General features: G+C 30.1%; 1 protein-coding gene across 8 annotated transcripts in view; it reads left to right on the top strand.

Moving 5' to 3' along the window:
- The window catches only part of LOC111047261 (AP-1 complex subunit gamma-1), a 51,727-nt gene that overhangs the window by 2,742 nt on the left and 33,160 nt on the right, over nucleotides 1–15,825 (top strand). For 2 of the 8 annotated variants that reach the window (XM_039436524.1, XM_022332981.2), the window contains exon 2: nucleotides 11,121–11,182. In XM_039436524.1, coding sequence (XP_039292458.1) covers nucleotides 11,121–11,182 — 62 coding nt within the window. Of the gene's footprint in view, nucleotides 1–1,179; nucleotides 1,284–2,561; nucleotides 2,670–2,772; nucleotides 2,879–6,759; nucleotides 6,832–11,120; nucleotides 11,183–15,825 lie in introns of those variants that run through there. The other 6 variants (XM_039436525.1, XM_039436526.1, XM_039436527.1 and 3 more) reach the window with 6 other exon arrangements.

Genomic DNA, 15,825 nt, shown 5'->3' with positions numbered 1-15,825 from the left:
AACTTGAGGATAAACCGAAAATACAAGGTTTTGGGCCATTCTGTACAAGGAAATTTTGCAAGAAAAACTTGGTTCTGGACTTTTTTTATGTATCCAAACATATTGAAAAATCAGAACTACTATATGAATTGCAAGCATACCCCCTTTTTCATGTCTATATTGACTGGACTATTTCATTATTTGACCTTCAATATTTACTCGATTACATAATGACATTTTTATCCATTGAATAATTTAATGAAAAGGATTGAGTTATATTCTTATCTCTCAAATTACAATAAATGTAAACTATTACTTTTTCGTGAAGTGATTAAGGTGTGAAGCAAATTATGCCACCTTTTTAATAAATTTAATGATGCGACCTTTTCATTATTCTTTACGAATTGATAGGCCCAATACTGGCGTCTTCACACAGTTAAGTTTTTATACTTTTCATAGTATGTTGATTGCTAGTCAAATAAATGAATAAATTGGTAAATAAAAATATAATATCTACCATTGGTACTTGTACTGTATACATTTTTCAACAAATGGGTGAATTTCCATGATAAGAGCTTCATTACAACATAATTAAGTAGAGAAATTAATATAATAAATAAATATAAAACTGGGAGAGAAAAGAGTACATACAGAAATACAATTTTTTTGAAATTGAACGTTTTTACAATAAATTATATAGCATTAGAAGTTGATTTAATCGTATTCATATTTAACCGGTACCGGTACCCAACATGACGTGTTATAATGAAGATTCTAATGAATTTCCAACTTATTTCACCATTTATAGCCAATTTACATTGTATTATAATTATAACATTCAATTCGAGATATATATTTTTCTAGGGATACTCTTGATAGATTTCCAACTTGATAGTCTAGAGCTACATGTACCTCTTCTCAAAGAAGGAAAAAGGTTGCTAGTCTAGCAGATTAAAAAAATCATTCATTTTTTACTTTTATTTGTAGTTTTTGATCAATGATGATCCAACGAACGGGTTTTGTAATATTTTTACTTTTCACATTTTTTCTGACACAGTTCATAACTACACCCACTGATTACAAGTGGATTTCCTTATCTTGAGAGCCTTGAATTCAACCAATTAGCTTTCTAGTTTCCGATAATGTAGACAAACTCATATGAACGAACACCTCTTGACAGTCACAGGCCTATAGGCCTACCTGTCTTCAGTTCTTAGTTCACCTGCCATTAACGACTGTTATGTGTAAGTTCATAATTCAGTTTTGAGGATATTCCAAACGACAGAAATGGATGTTCACATAGAGTGAGTTCTTTTTTTATTCATGTTATTATAGAAAAACATTTTCTCCATAAAATTTAGACTATTACCGTACGGTACAGTATTTAATTTTTGTTTGTGTATTATGATAACTTACAAATTTCTGAACCAAAAATATACTATTATTTATATGTACCGTAATATAATGAAATGTGGGCTACCTATATTAACATTTTCATACCAGAACCAGACAGTCTCTATTAGGAGTAAACGTTATATTCCTTGCATTTTTGTAATAAAAAATCTTTCTATTTTTAAAATATACTGTATTATTTACAGTTATAAACACTGATCTATAGATTATTTTATATAAAACATTTTTGAAAACTTTGCTCTCTAGAAATAATAAGAAGGTAAGGTGAATTATTTTAATTGAATTTTATCCTATAAGTTAGGTACCGTACCGTAGGCCTATATTAAAATAATATAATTGTCATCTACAAAGTAGCCTGCTATATAAGCTTCGTTTACACCGGAGTTGATAACGAAAGTTTTTAAAATTTTTGTTATTAACATACTATGTTAATAACATTTTCTCTAATAACAAGGAATTTTCTGTTAAAAACACGAGTTATTAACTTTTGTTAATGAACATCTTTGACGATTCAGTCAAGTTAATACCGTAACTTTTTGTATTTTTATTATATTATTCAAAGGATACCTACTACAATTCGATTTTATAAACTTTTTGTTAATAACTCGTGTTATTAACTCCGGTGTAAACGCAGCTATAGAAGTATCTATGTATCCACCTACAATATTAATATAGGCCTAAAGTACAATAAAAAAATTCCAATTTTTCTTTTCAGAATAATAGAGCAGAGTTTGCGTTTACAAATCTGCTTATACATAGCAAATAGCTACCGTATGGTAGGTGTAGCTTGTAAAGTGTTTCATTAAATCTACATTTAATGCAAAAAAGACTTTCTACATGCATAACTATATTTATAATATTATATAGCCTAATTTAATTTATTGGGTACTTTGTGCTTTATCAATGTCTGTTCCTGATTCATGAGTACAGTCCTCGTAGCTTGCAGTAGTAACACCGTTCAAATTTCCCGGGCTTGTATTGTGTCAACTGTATAAAACTATTGATCAAAACTTCAATCGAATTGCGTTTGATTTTGTCAAATTATTCCAAAACTCAATTCGAAAAATTGAAATAAAATGGAAGAAGTTAAATTAAAATTCTTAATAGATTTTGAAAGAGCTTTAAACTTGATCTATACTCAGATAAATGCAATCAAGTTTCATGATGAACTTATCGCTTCAGCCATTTTCATTAGTGTCGGTGTGGTCAGTCAGCTGGGCACAGTTATGTATTTTTAGTAGTTATTTATTAATTTTTGTTTAATTTTTCGTGAAAAGGTGAGTTTGATGTAATTTAAAGCTATACCTTATAAAATATATGCCTGAACTGAATTGTGGCATGACTCATAGATGCTACAGAGAGGTGACATGGTTCCATGTCATTTGTGTTACTGTTGTACTATATCTTGATTTATTTCAATATTTTACATAATTTTTTACAAAGTGAGGCTCATTCATTAAATTGCTAACTTTCTTACAGTGACTGAGTGAGTAACTAATCAGTTGATTTATTACTGTAAGTTTTTTAAATGTCACCATCTAACCCTCCAATTTAATAATCCGATGATATGTACTCCAATCCTTCATTGAAATACTAACAAACTCTATAATAAAATTTGCTGGAACTCCTATGTTATTTTTAATTGGTCAAGTAGAATGAGTGTTATTGTTACCTACCAAGACTAGGTTATCTATGTGGCCCATATAACCTCTCACTCTCATTGACACCTGCGGGCTATCGCTTTGGAATGTGAAAAATCTCTAAATCAATAACACACTGTCCCATCAATTGTCATTATTTGCTTGTACCGTCTCATCATCTGCTTTCTAGGTTACATTAAATTTAATATTGGTTTTGTGTTATTGTCACTAAACTGAGAGTCCAGCCTACATCCTTGAACACCTTTTTACCTAATTTTTTTAAAATACTGTTTGATTTATTCTAAGAGTATAATTTATTGTAAAACTGAGCATCATATGCAATCCCATTTCTAATAAATGTGTAGAATTGGTTTCAAGGTAAACTTTTGATTGATTCAGCCAGATTACCTTCTTTCAAGGTGCTCCTAACCTTAAAAGTAGCCTATATCATAATGCATGTTGTAAATTACCTTGATACCTCCAATCATTTTGTTTTCCATAATTTTTGTAATTGATGGCTTGGTTAATAATAAATATATAGTTAATACAATTAGTTACACAACTTTTACATACAGCAGAACCTTTATTCCTTGGTTGTTATTTACCATTCAATGGTTTCATAGCTTTTAACAGCCGGGCAGATAGCCGAGTTGACTAAGGCGTTACACTCTTCAGTCTGCTAGTGCGTCCTGGTCACGGGTTCGAATCCCGCCAAAACCCATAGATTAGGCATGGACGTTTGATCATCTCATAATTCTCATTCGCACTTCCCAATACCCAAGCACAAGCAAAATGCTCATGTGGGCATCATCCGCAATAAAAAAACATTGATTCATTGTTTATCGCATCTATAAATTTTATGTTGTGTAACTTAGTAAATGTAACTTAACTAATATTACATTATAAAATTGTTATTTTTTTGTCCCGCCCTTTCTTCATTCTTTAAAACTCAGTTTTGGGAATGGAGGTAAACGATACTAATTGAATAAAATGTAGCCTATTCAAAGATTGAATTACAAAATAGTACATTTTAAGCTATTTTGTACATCATCCATTGTTTAATAACGTGGTCAATGGCCAGGCTCAGTTATTAAAAAAACATAAACTGTTGGCAGCGTCACAGTCAAGCAAAGTTTTCAAATAACAAAATCAAGCTACTAATAGAAACTCTTTACAATTATTATAAATACTTATCAGGCATTCTAATAAGAATAACTACAAACATAGATATAGGTACTCAATGTTTAAAAGCTTGGTATTTTTTTTACTGATAAACACATCGATTTTGGACATATTTGTCGGTAATGGGGAGGATGCTGATAATTAGAAGCTTAAGGTAGGTTTCAAATAATTGGGAAGCAATTTTTAAACATACAAGATGCCAGCGCAAAAACAGCCAATCGTGTCCCTAAATTTATTTTGTAACAAATTATTTGGTTAATTATACATAAGTTATAATATATTGCTACTCATCCATATTTATTATAAATGTGAATGTGAAAGATTTAAGCTGTAGCCTAATAGATTATATTTCTTACAATTAGAAATGCCAGCTTATCCTCTCCTCTGATACAATGTGTTACTAAAAATTGTACTTAATCCACAATTGCTCGAAATGTTGTATGTGCTGTTGAGAAATTTGAACTTTGCTAAAACACTTCAAGACCCAAGGCATCGCAACAACAATAGATAGTTCAAGCCAATTAAGGCCCGCCGCAAAGTAGACCCATGCTAATCCACGAAAAGCAACCCACGGCGTGGGATGTTTTGTAAAACATTGCTAGGCTTCTCTAGACATCTGTGTAAAGGTGCGTACAGATATACGCACCGCGAACATGAGCAATTCACTTTTAATCAGCTGACTATATCAGTATTTTTACAGAAACGGTAAGATACAGATATAAAAAGCTTGGCATCAGCTGATTAAAAGTGAATTGCTCATGTTCGCGGCGCGTAAATCTGTACGCACCTTAATACATGAATGAATAATCCACTTGTCAGCTGATTGATTATGAATAATTATTTTATAGCAATGGTTTACAAAACATCCCACGCCGTGGGCTGCTTTTCGTGGATTAGCGTGGATCTACTTTGCGGCGGGCCACGTTTATTATTATCATTAATGGAATCTAGTGGGATAAATTTTGAATGTAATAAAGGTCAATTAGAACACAAATAGGCCTAATACCAGTTTTTCCTAGTAGATATAGATAGAAAACATCGAACGAGAAAACAGCTCTGTAGTTGAAGTAATACACTATGTATTCACAGGCTAATCAATCTATAAGTATTATTAATTTTGGAAAAAGGAGTTTTAAATCTGTTGAAACTATTTTTGTTGCAATTTTAATTTGAAATTACTAAATAATTCTGATTTTGTATTCAATTCAAATTATTTGCGTTTGTGCGAGACAAGACCATTGAGTTGTAGTGAACAATAGTGGGTGTATGCTTTGCTTACACCACTCACAAAGGCGAGTCTTTACAATAGGCATTGAGTTAGAACGTCGGTTTTGTTACTTTCACGATTGAAATTGATTTTTCGAAGCTTTTCTAGAGCAGAAACAACTAGGCCTATTTCCAATTGTTGTCACCTCTGTTTGGAAAAGAATTGAGGTTGTGATAATACTTCTCTCAACCTCATAATAATGTTTGGTAAATACATGTACACTTGAATGGATAGAGATTGATCTATGATGATATTAAATTTTCCAAATTTTATTTGTCAGAAAAAGTACGGTATCGACTCAGTTTGAAAATAATGTCATGTGAAAAAATGTAAATTTTAATTGGTGGCTTAAATAATAATAAATATAACTCATCTTAAACTGTGGGTTCCTCATCTCATCATTGTTATTATCATCATCTTTCTATCACCAATGCACAGTCTAGGATTTATCTAGGCATCATTCTCAGGATGTTGAGAATATTATGATATTATAATAAGTGGTTGCTCGTTTTAGGCTATAATAAATTGCTGCACTCATCACAGTAAGTTCAAATTTATTATCTTCATAATCTCTTACAAACTTGGTTAGCTCTTTCATACACTTTTGAAAAAGTGTATTAATTTTGTAGTTGATTTAATTCAAAGAAAAAAATCATTATCAGCTCTATAAAAAATAATCTCTAATGGGAATTATTTCTATTTCTACAAAAAAATGGGTATACATGTTTGAAATACTTCCGATTGCTTTGTGTCACTCTTTATTGGTGTCAATGAGAGTTTTTATATAAGTAACACGCCCTTCCTGGATTTTTAAATATAATTTTAATTTTAGAATGTTTTAAGATTAGTGAACATTCGAGTTGAAATTCAGTAAGTCTATCACACTTATATTTTTAGAATAAAATTCTATTCAGTAATTATCCTTGTTAGTTTTTAGTTTGAGAAGACCTTTGAGATTGACACTGTTGATTGGATTCCCTATACATTTTGTTTTGAATTGTTTTATCGTGTGAAACTTTATGAATGTATGTAATACTGTCATCTGCTCAATTAAATCTCAACCTTCTAATGGTCCAAATTCTGTTCCATTTCTTATGATAATATAATGTATAATATTAATATTATTGCTAGCTTGATGTCATCCTTTTTTCATACTCATTTTTGCTTTTCATTTTGTGTGTTATGTTTCGTTTGTTTTGTATGTGCTTTGTTTGTTGTCTGTGTTGTTTGTCATGAGTGTCTCCATTTTTGTGGCTGCAATTGTATTATTTGTTACAGTATCGCGAATTCTAATTAACTATCGCCTCTATAGCGTTAGTATCTAGGAACGATGAACCCCTCTGATCATGGGTATAGTATTTACTTGGCAGTATTTGCATCCACACATACCATCAGTATTGTGTATAGAATGAAACACTCACACAATCTATATCTAGAATGCATCCAGAGTTGCTTGTAGCGTCGTTTGCTTTATTAATTTCACGGTTTCAATTGAAATTGTAAATAGACATTTTGTTTGGGGTACAGCATTCATTTTTATGTGCGTTTGCTATGCCACGGCATCTTAATGTTTGCAAGCATTCTCATCACATTCTGGCCACTTATTTTCATTGGTGTGTTCTACATTATCATTCTCGTAGTAATTGTAGGTACTCCAAATTGAGCAATTTTTAAATAAAGGTTTCATGTAAGATTACATTCAATCACATGCACAATTATTTTATAATAAAAAATAAGTCTGGGAAGTGCTTTGTGGTTTTGTGGTAGTCAAAGCTTTCATCACACTCGTAATTCGGTTTGTAATATGCATCAACCATATACAGTATTTGGGTCAATGTTTTTGAATGTTTATGCCGAAGCATTAATCACATTCCACCATAAGCATAATATTGGGGATTGTGAGTCACGTTCATCTTGCATCATCTACCTTTTGCTTTGTTATTATTATATTATTGATTGATCCCTCAGTTATTATTTATTTAATTTATACTTGCTTGTACTTGATGAAAGGTGATTCATCATTTAATGCTTGAAAACCATTCACAGGTCAAATGAAATGTAGATGTATTATAATTATATTTAATTATGAAATAATTAATGTTTTAATAATAAAATAATTTATATTCAAAATACCAAATAATAATATTAATTCAATATTTAAATGAATAATAATAAAATAATATTTTAAAAATAATTCATGACTTCTTTAAACAAATTAAGCATTATCTAAGATCAAAATTTAAGCCCAATTCATACAGAAAGGACGTTGGGCAGAGACAAGTCTTCTTGGCATGGACGTGGTGGGAGCGTTACCATTGCAATTCACACCAGACGGGCAAATTGTATGTGAAAATCAACGCCATCCCTAGGTTAAATATGTGGCAAGGGACTGGCTTGTCCGTTCTTATACGCCACATCTTTTCTTGAACTGTGGACCATTAGTTTACATAGGAGGTCGCGAAAGTGTCAAGAGTCTGCGCTGTGTCTCTGCCCGATGTCCATTCTGTGTGAATGGCCCTAAGAATACATTAGTGATACTATTTCATCTTTCAATATCAACATAGCAATCAGTTTCGGATGGTATCAAGGAGTCAAGCAACTGCGAAATTATCATATTTTCTCAGATTAGAGTTCAGGTAGTTGATTTCTAATTCATTAATACTGTTGAAAACAACAATAAAAAGCTTATGAATGTGATTCAGCAGGTTCGTAGGTTTTTGTTATCAATTGACTATTTATAGCTGTTGTTGAACAGTATTGTAAAAAACCGTAGTGATTGTTGAAGTGACACCAAACAATTACTTGTTAATTAGTTCATGTTAATTAGAAGTTCTCAGCCGCTCTTGAGCTCTCACTTACTTCAATAGCACTAGTAATTTTTGAATTCTCTTGTGAATTTTCTTTTTATTCCTCACATTTTCAAGTACTGTACTGTATTGTAAATAGCTTTCAAGCTTAGTCTAATTATTTGGATTCGATGTAGAACTGGATTGCAGACTTGTGCTGTATCAGTGGATTAATGTTTGAAATCAATGCATATATTGGCTGTACATAATAATTCACTGTTTCAGCAATTGAAGTTGACAAAATCGCCATCTATACATTGATTTAAACTGCTTTAGGACCGACCTACAGCGGGCTACTGGTTAGTTCATGAGAGTCTCAATCATAGAGCAGTTTAAATCAAAGTATAGTGCAATCTCATAAATTTGGATAAATTTATAATGCTTGCCAACCCAGTTTCCAAATCATCAACATTAGAATTCAATATTAAGTATCAATATCAATAGTAATAATGGTTTTCATTTAGGCCTGTGAGCGAAATGCATTTAGAGCCAATCTAACATTTTTTAACTCAATACTACTCACCCTATGCTAGCTTTGCTGATGATTTGTTTCTATGACACTGCATTATGTGCATTTGCACCTGTGAATAATTGTTGAATAAATTTATCATTTCTAATAATTATTATCTGTATTCTGATGATATGTTTATATTTTTTTCTAAATTTTGTTGCTATCCATGAAGCTTGTACTTTATGGAAAAATTAAATCACTACTGTAACCAATCAATAGCCTATATTTGTAAAATTAAACTAATTTTTCTACCTGAATTTGAAATCTTTCTCAAGCAGCATGCGTGCTTGACTTGAAACTAGGGTAATTCAAATTAACTAAATATTCTTGGTAATTATAACAATACAATGTCTATTACATTATGCTATTTTGTTTTATTTCATTTCACATTTTCTCATTAAACGTTTTTGGTTATGATTCATAACCAAATGCACCATGCATCGATCAAAGAATGTTCTTGAAAATGTTGAAACCAAGTATGAACTTGAAATTATATTTTTCATATATTCATAATTTTTGTTCCCTTATCCTTATAATATACTATACTTGTAACTATTTGTCACAATCCAAAGTGAATTTCAAAATCATTAAACAGTACCCTTAATACCGTCTAAATGTACGAATAGTTCTATCTGCGCTACCATAGATGAAATCTTTAAATGATGATTCAATTTTGCTTGGATATTTATTGTTCATTACAAGCAATAAACAATTTTACCTGTGCATCTCATTTCACCGTAACCACTTGATAACAATCCTCATCACTCTCACTAACTTATTGCATGATTTATTTACCAATCACTTTTTTAGATTCATTTGCAATAATTACTGTACCTACGTTTTCACTATCAATAATCTACTTACAATATCATATTGTTTTATAACTAACTCTAGTCACTCAATTGGACATATTATTGAAGTTTCGATTTTGTTTGCCTCAATGTTGAAGTGCATTTGCATAAATTCAGTATTGTACTAATCCCTGGTTTTAGGAACTCTAATTTAAAACTCTGCATGTGTAACTTTATTCCCATTAAAGTAACTCAGACTCATACTTTTGAAGTATTTTTTGTTTTAACTTATTTTTATAAAATACCATTTTATCAGACTCCCTGTGTCTTTTAGATAAAGATGCGTCCATCTTCAAACTTTAACTAGAGTGGCAGTAAAAATGATTATGAAGAATACATTTAGAAACTATGTGACTAAATCTGATAATATTTTGGTTCGTAAATTGCCTTTTTTCTTTGCCAATTGAATGTATACAGAAAACTTTTTTCAGTTTTGTTGATTGTTGAAAATATTATGATACTCTTTTTGAATCTTATCCGTTTTCTTTTTTTTTTTTAATCAAAAACCCCTTCTCAAATATAGAATGTTATCTACAACTTTTTTCATTCGAAATTCTGAATCTGAATCCAATTTCGGATTCTTGATTGTATCTTGAGTCTTTTTTTGCTGTGTTTACTATATTTCAGGCCTCTAATGTCGTATTATCTCTCTCACAGCTTGCCATGTTTAGAGCTCTTCCAAAACTGATAGAATTAAAATTGTTACTGGAACATGGATAATATTCAAGGAACTCAAAAACGAATACCTCATTCGAAAATTAGCCGAATTGCAATGTGCATAGTACAAATCGCTATTTTGCTCTTATCAATTTAGTTACGTGTACATTCTATGTTCCTTTTTTGGTCACACTTATTGACTTATATCCGTCTCATAAATAATTCAAAGAGAGTTCCGATGAGGACTATCATATTTCCTGTCATATTGAAGCAAATAGATTGAATATTTAGAAAAAATAAACCATGTCATAATGTATTAGATAATTTTGAAAAATTGAAACAAATAGATTGAATATTTAGAAAAAATAAACCAAAATTGATAGCATATTATAGATATTTGATACAGAATGTTAAAATAATCCTCAACATTTCCACAGCATATCGCGTTTCAACCAAGTTATAATTAATATCTCTTTTATTAAGTTGAAGCGTTTCAAATCATTATTCAATTTATACAGGCATGTATTGAATTACTTGCTACAAACCTGATTCCACTATCATGGTCAATCTAATCTAGTATTAACTTAGTTCATTTTATTGAAGTTCCACTCTTCTACTGCATATTTATGTTTAAACTTGAGTTGTTTGTCTCTTGTAGTGAGTGCTAATAATTTTAACATAGTATTTACTTTGTCAACTCTTCAACTGTATCTATTGATTGAGTGTTTCCCTCGCATGTTGTGTGTTTATGCGTTTGTTATGATGTGTTATCAGGTTCAATCCCACATTCAATATGGCGGCCATAAAGCAAGTCATCATCGATGCTGTCGAAAGAGGTAAGTTTGCGCATCTTTGAAACTTTCCAACTTCCTTCCAACTTGATGATTTAATTACCAACTTTCCAGGCGAACCGATCCAAGAATCTGCAATCGGTTGAACCGAGTTTTCAAAATGTATTATTGAAAGCTCCTGTAGTGAAACAATCAAAACCCTAATTGGAGCCTGGTTTGTTAAGCGCGCTAGTTATGAGTTTCTTGAACTTTTGGGAGCCGTCGTCTGCTATCATCGTATGATATTATGAAGTCAAGTGCGAGATCAATATTCATTGCATATTCTCAAATTATCTACGGTTCTTGGCTTCGTATCAGTGTGTTTCAGTATACCAATAATTGACACCAGTGAGTACTTTTATTCATTTTCTTTATACAAATTGATTCAATGGTATAATGTTCTTGGTTTGTCAGTTATTGGAGTTCATTCCATTCAAAAGTCATTCATATCCATTTTCATCATCATAGTGCATTTCATCATCGTATAGTCATGTAGGCCTAATTATTTAGATCATATTATGCAACATTAATTGAATAGTTTGATATATTGTTAATTACTATCTAAGTTAGCATATTATAATAATTTTGTAATTCACATTTATAAATAATTCTTATTTAATCTAAAATGTAGTGAAAAACTTATTACTGTTTAAGGTATTTTTACTGATAATATTATATTCAGTTCTTGTATTGCACCCAATTAGAGCTATTTGACTAAATGATTCATTATCTAGAAATTCAGTTTTCAAAATTTAGGAAATAATCTTTTTATGCTAGTGAAACAGTAGCCTAATAATTATCACTAAAATAGGAAATATTCACATATTAAATATGCCTACTCTAATAATTACCAAAGTATGACTGAAAATGTGATGAGAGGGATTTTTTATTTTTTCCATTGATGGTCAAGCAACATGTAAAATTTATACATGCAATTTTTTATGCAAAATATTAGGCTCGTATTTCGCCTGTGATGGAGGAAATAGTTCAATAAAATTGATAAGAAAGTATATTATTTATAAATTGATTGACGATTCTAAACTCTTAGTTGAATTCATCGGTTCTAGGCTACAATTATTATGTTTAATTTTCAATTTATCAACTATTAACTATATTAACTATTGGAAAGTAATTTCGAAGGCTTGCTACTGATGGATCTGGAAGAAGTAATGAGTGAATATGTATAAAATAATAGTAGATATATACTATTTAAGTAACCTTTTGGAATAAATCAAAAATACTACAAAAATATCGAATAAAATATTTTTGACATCAATTATTAATTCAATGAATTACTGATCCATATATCTTCAACAGAGTCACATTAGTGAGATGTATGAAAGTATATATTAATTCCCAAAATGAATAGAAGCTTTTGCATTTATATCATCTTATAATAATTGATGTTCGGTTTGGTGAGATATGTATGTTCGGCTGCTCGTCTTCTTTATTCCTGTCTGGAGAATGAAGAATACAAAGCTCAATTGAGCCAATAAATATTCTATTGATTCACTGCGACTCGAATTAGGTCATTAGGTCGTCTTTCATTCATTCAAAGTGCGTTGAAAGTGATTCCCCGAACTTTATATGTTGGTATTGATTTACTACGCCTTGTCTACCTTCTACATTTCTAATGCATTTTCAAAGAAATAATAAACATTTTATCAATCATAAACTTCCACAGTTTGGACTAAACTAAGTTGTAAGAAAAACATTTTTGGAAAATTTTCATAAAATATTCTTTTTTTTGTTATCAATCTTTATCTAATTTATTTGATAGACTAACAATTCTATTACACTTTATTTGTGTTTAACATTGAAATTCATAGAAAACAGAAACGTTCGACCAAAAACTCGGTTTTCTGGTCGAGTCAAATTTTCCATATAAAATCTTTGAACAAATTGAGTTTCTCCTCAAATAATAACAAAACCAAATGTTTCAATGATTATACTTTTCTTGTATTGATTGGTGTGATATTTATTTAGTTTTTCATTGTTTATAGTAATTATAGTTTTAAATAATTCAATTCATTATTTATTCCAATTCCTCCTCTCTAATTGCATTGAAACATTTGCTTCTTGACTTAAAATCTGTAGTATATAAAGTTGAATTTATTGCTGTTCCACTGTAATCAATTTTTATATTTGCAATTCTAATCGTACGAAATAAACGCGTCAACAATTTTATTAAAAAATTGATGATTGGCGAAAAAGAGTAATAATTTAATCATTTTATCTCCTCTATTTGTATTATGCTTATGCTACATATTTAAATCTGATTTGATTTATTATTATCTTGCCTCATCGCATTATAATGAATTGTCGCAGATATAAGAGGTAAAACTATTGCTCTGTTGTAATTGGATTGCGGGACGTCTTGAAAAAATAAAACTGAAGAAACGTCTTATAGTACTTTCAGAAGCTTCTACGTTTCTATTGAAAGAAAATCGTTGACTATAATTCTCCACACATTGGCAAATTTTTATTATTTCTTTATTAGTAATTAACTATGAATATATTATCTTTAAATGATTCAATCCATTATTTATTCTAATTTCTCCCTTCTAATTGCATTGAAGCATTTGCTTCTTGATTTTGAATCTGTAGTATACGAATTAACATAATAGTTTTTACATTTATTAATTAGATCGTCATCCATAAATCTTATCGTCATCTTCTTCCTAATACTACTTATTACTTGTTATTATCATAGAGTAAGAATACTGTTCAAAGATATTATACAGACCTATTTATTTGTCTCTGATATTATCAAGTGATCCTGTTTCTTATTATCCTGAAAAAGATATATCAATAGTGAACTTTTAAAAGTAAGAATTTTCAACCTGAAAGGAACATTTTCGAAGTTACTCATTTTTTTGTGCTTAGAAAATCTATTTTGGCTTTACAGTTGATTTAGTTGAGAAGAATTGAGAATTTTATCGACAATAAGTCAAACAGGTTTACAATAGGCTAAACACTTTTAATTTCACATTTTATAATGACTTCTTGACGACTCATGGCTGATGACTTGAACTATCTTCAACTTGATACTTGTTTCTGAATAACTTCCTGATTTGTTATAATTCTATGAAGCAATAAAGGTGTTTGTTTAATTTTAGAATTTCTCAGTTGCACAACTTTGGTCATCTTGTTCTTAGGTCTAAAATTTGTTTGGTACGTGAAAGCACTTTCTATTTATAAATTATTATAGTACAGTTTTCATATTTATTGGTTTACGATTTATCACAATATTTGCAGATTGGCAACATGCGTTCTTTCCAAATCTGTTTTCTCCCTTTTTAACATTTTAACAATATGTTAAATACAAGTTTTGGTATATTATTTTAAATATTTGGTTCATCATTAATAATTTGGTGTTTGAAATAGGTAATTATATGCAATAATGATGAAGAATGTATATAAGTGATAGTGGGAAGTATGATAAAAATTGGTTACATTAAGTTTACTCGGAAGAATCTTTTTTTAAAAAAACGTTTTACTATTATTATTATTCCATTCATTTGAATGATAAAATAAAAAATATGACAATAATTGAAACAACTTGTTCAAACTAGAACTGTTCCTCTTACGATTTTTGAGAAAATAACATTTTGTTAATAAAATGCGGTAATATAATAATTTTCCTGCTAATGATAGGCAGTATCATTAGAATTTTTGTACAGTGTACGAATGTAAGCCTATTTGATAAGGAATAGGATGGTGTAGCCCAAGTTTCGCCATTATAATTAATCATTCTAACGTATTTTCTTTCGGTGAAGTCATACAAATACAAATAGGCCTATATCGGGGAGTCCGATCTCACTAGACATCAAAACTATTAGGTCCGTAAAATCCAATCTGAAACCACAAACAAAGTCTCTCAAGCTAGAAGCGATGTGAATATTATAGTTTCTTACTTTTAGATTAGGGAATGATTGAGGCTAATAATATATTTTCTATATTATGTAATTAATAGTGTAGTAGATAATTATATTTTAAAGTGATTTATTTTTGTAGGCATAGGCCTACTCAAGAGTTTTCAATTTGATGGACTGGTCCCCTTTTTCCTTTTTTATGACATGACTAGTTTCGTACAAGTATTCCAATCTACAATCAAGAATGGAATAATTATCCAAAAATAGTCGTTTTAAGAAATAAAAAAGGGTAATAGTTTCAAATATTTAAAAAATATTGTCCATGGTATGAAAGTTTAATATACTTTAATCGTGTAGTTTTTCGATAGAGAACGTAACAATGTGAGTATGTGAGTTTCTTGAATACTTTAGTGGTGAAGAGATTTTAATATTTCACTTGCACTTGAATGAAAATTTATTGTGGAAATCTAACCCAATATATTATAACCTATAAACTTTAGGGGCGGTTTCCGAGCTCGGGATCTATAAGTTCTGGACTTACAGAGTCCAGGACTGAAATAAGCTCTCGGGTCTAAATCGACTTTCTGAGTCACGATTTTATCTTCTAAACTCCAGAGTCTATAAAGTTCTCAACTTATTTGAGTCCAGGACTTTAATGTAGTGAACATGAGGGAAATTCGCAATATTTTGCTGTTATATTGTTGGCATCATAGCAAAACGAAAACAGCTGATTGCAGCGGGATAATTCAAATGAGCATGCTCTCTAAACTATTT

This window comes from Nilaparvata lugens, chromosome 10 (assembly GCF_014356525.2).
Source record: "Nilaparvata lugens isolate BPH chromosome 10, ASM1435652v1, whole genome shotgun sequence".
NCBI classification, from domain to species: domain Eukaryota; kingdom Metazoa; phylum Arthropoda; class Insecta; order Hemiptera; family Delphacidae; genus Nilaparvata; species Nilaparvata lugens.
Note: the sequence above shows the minus strand (reverse complement) of the source record. Positions and strands in the feature narration are given on the sequence as shown.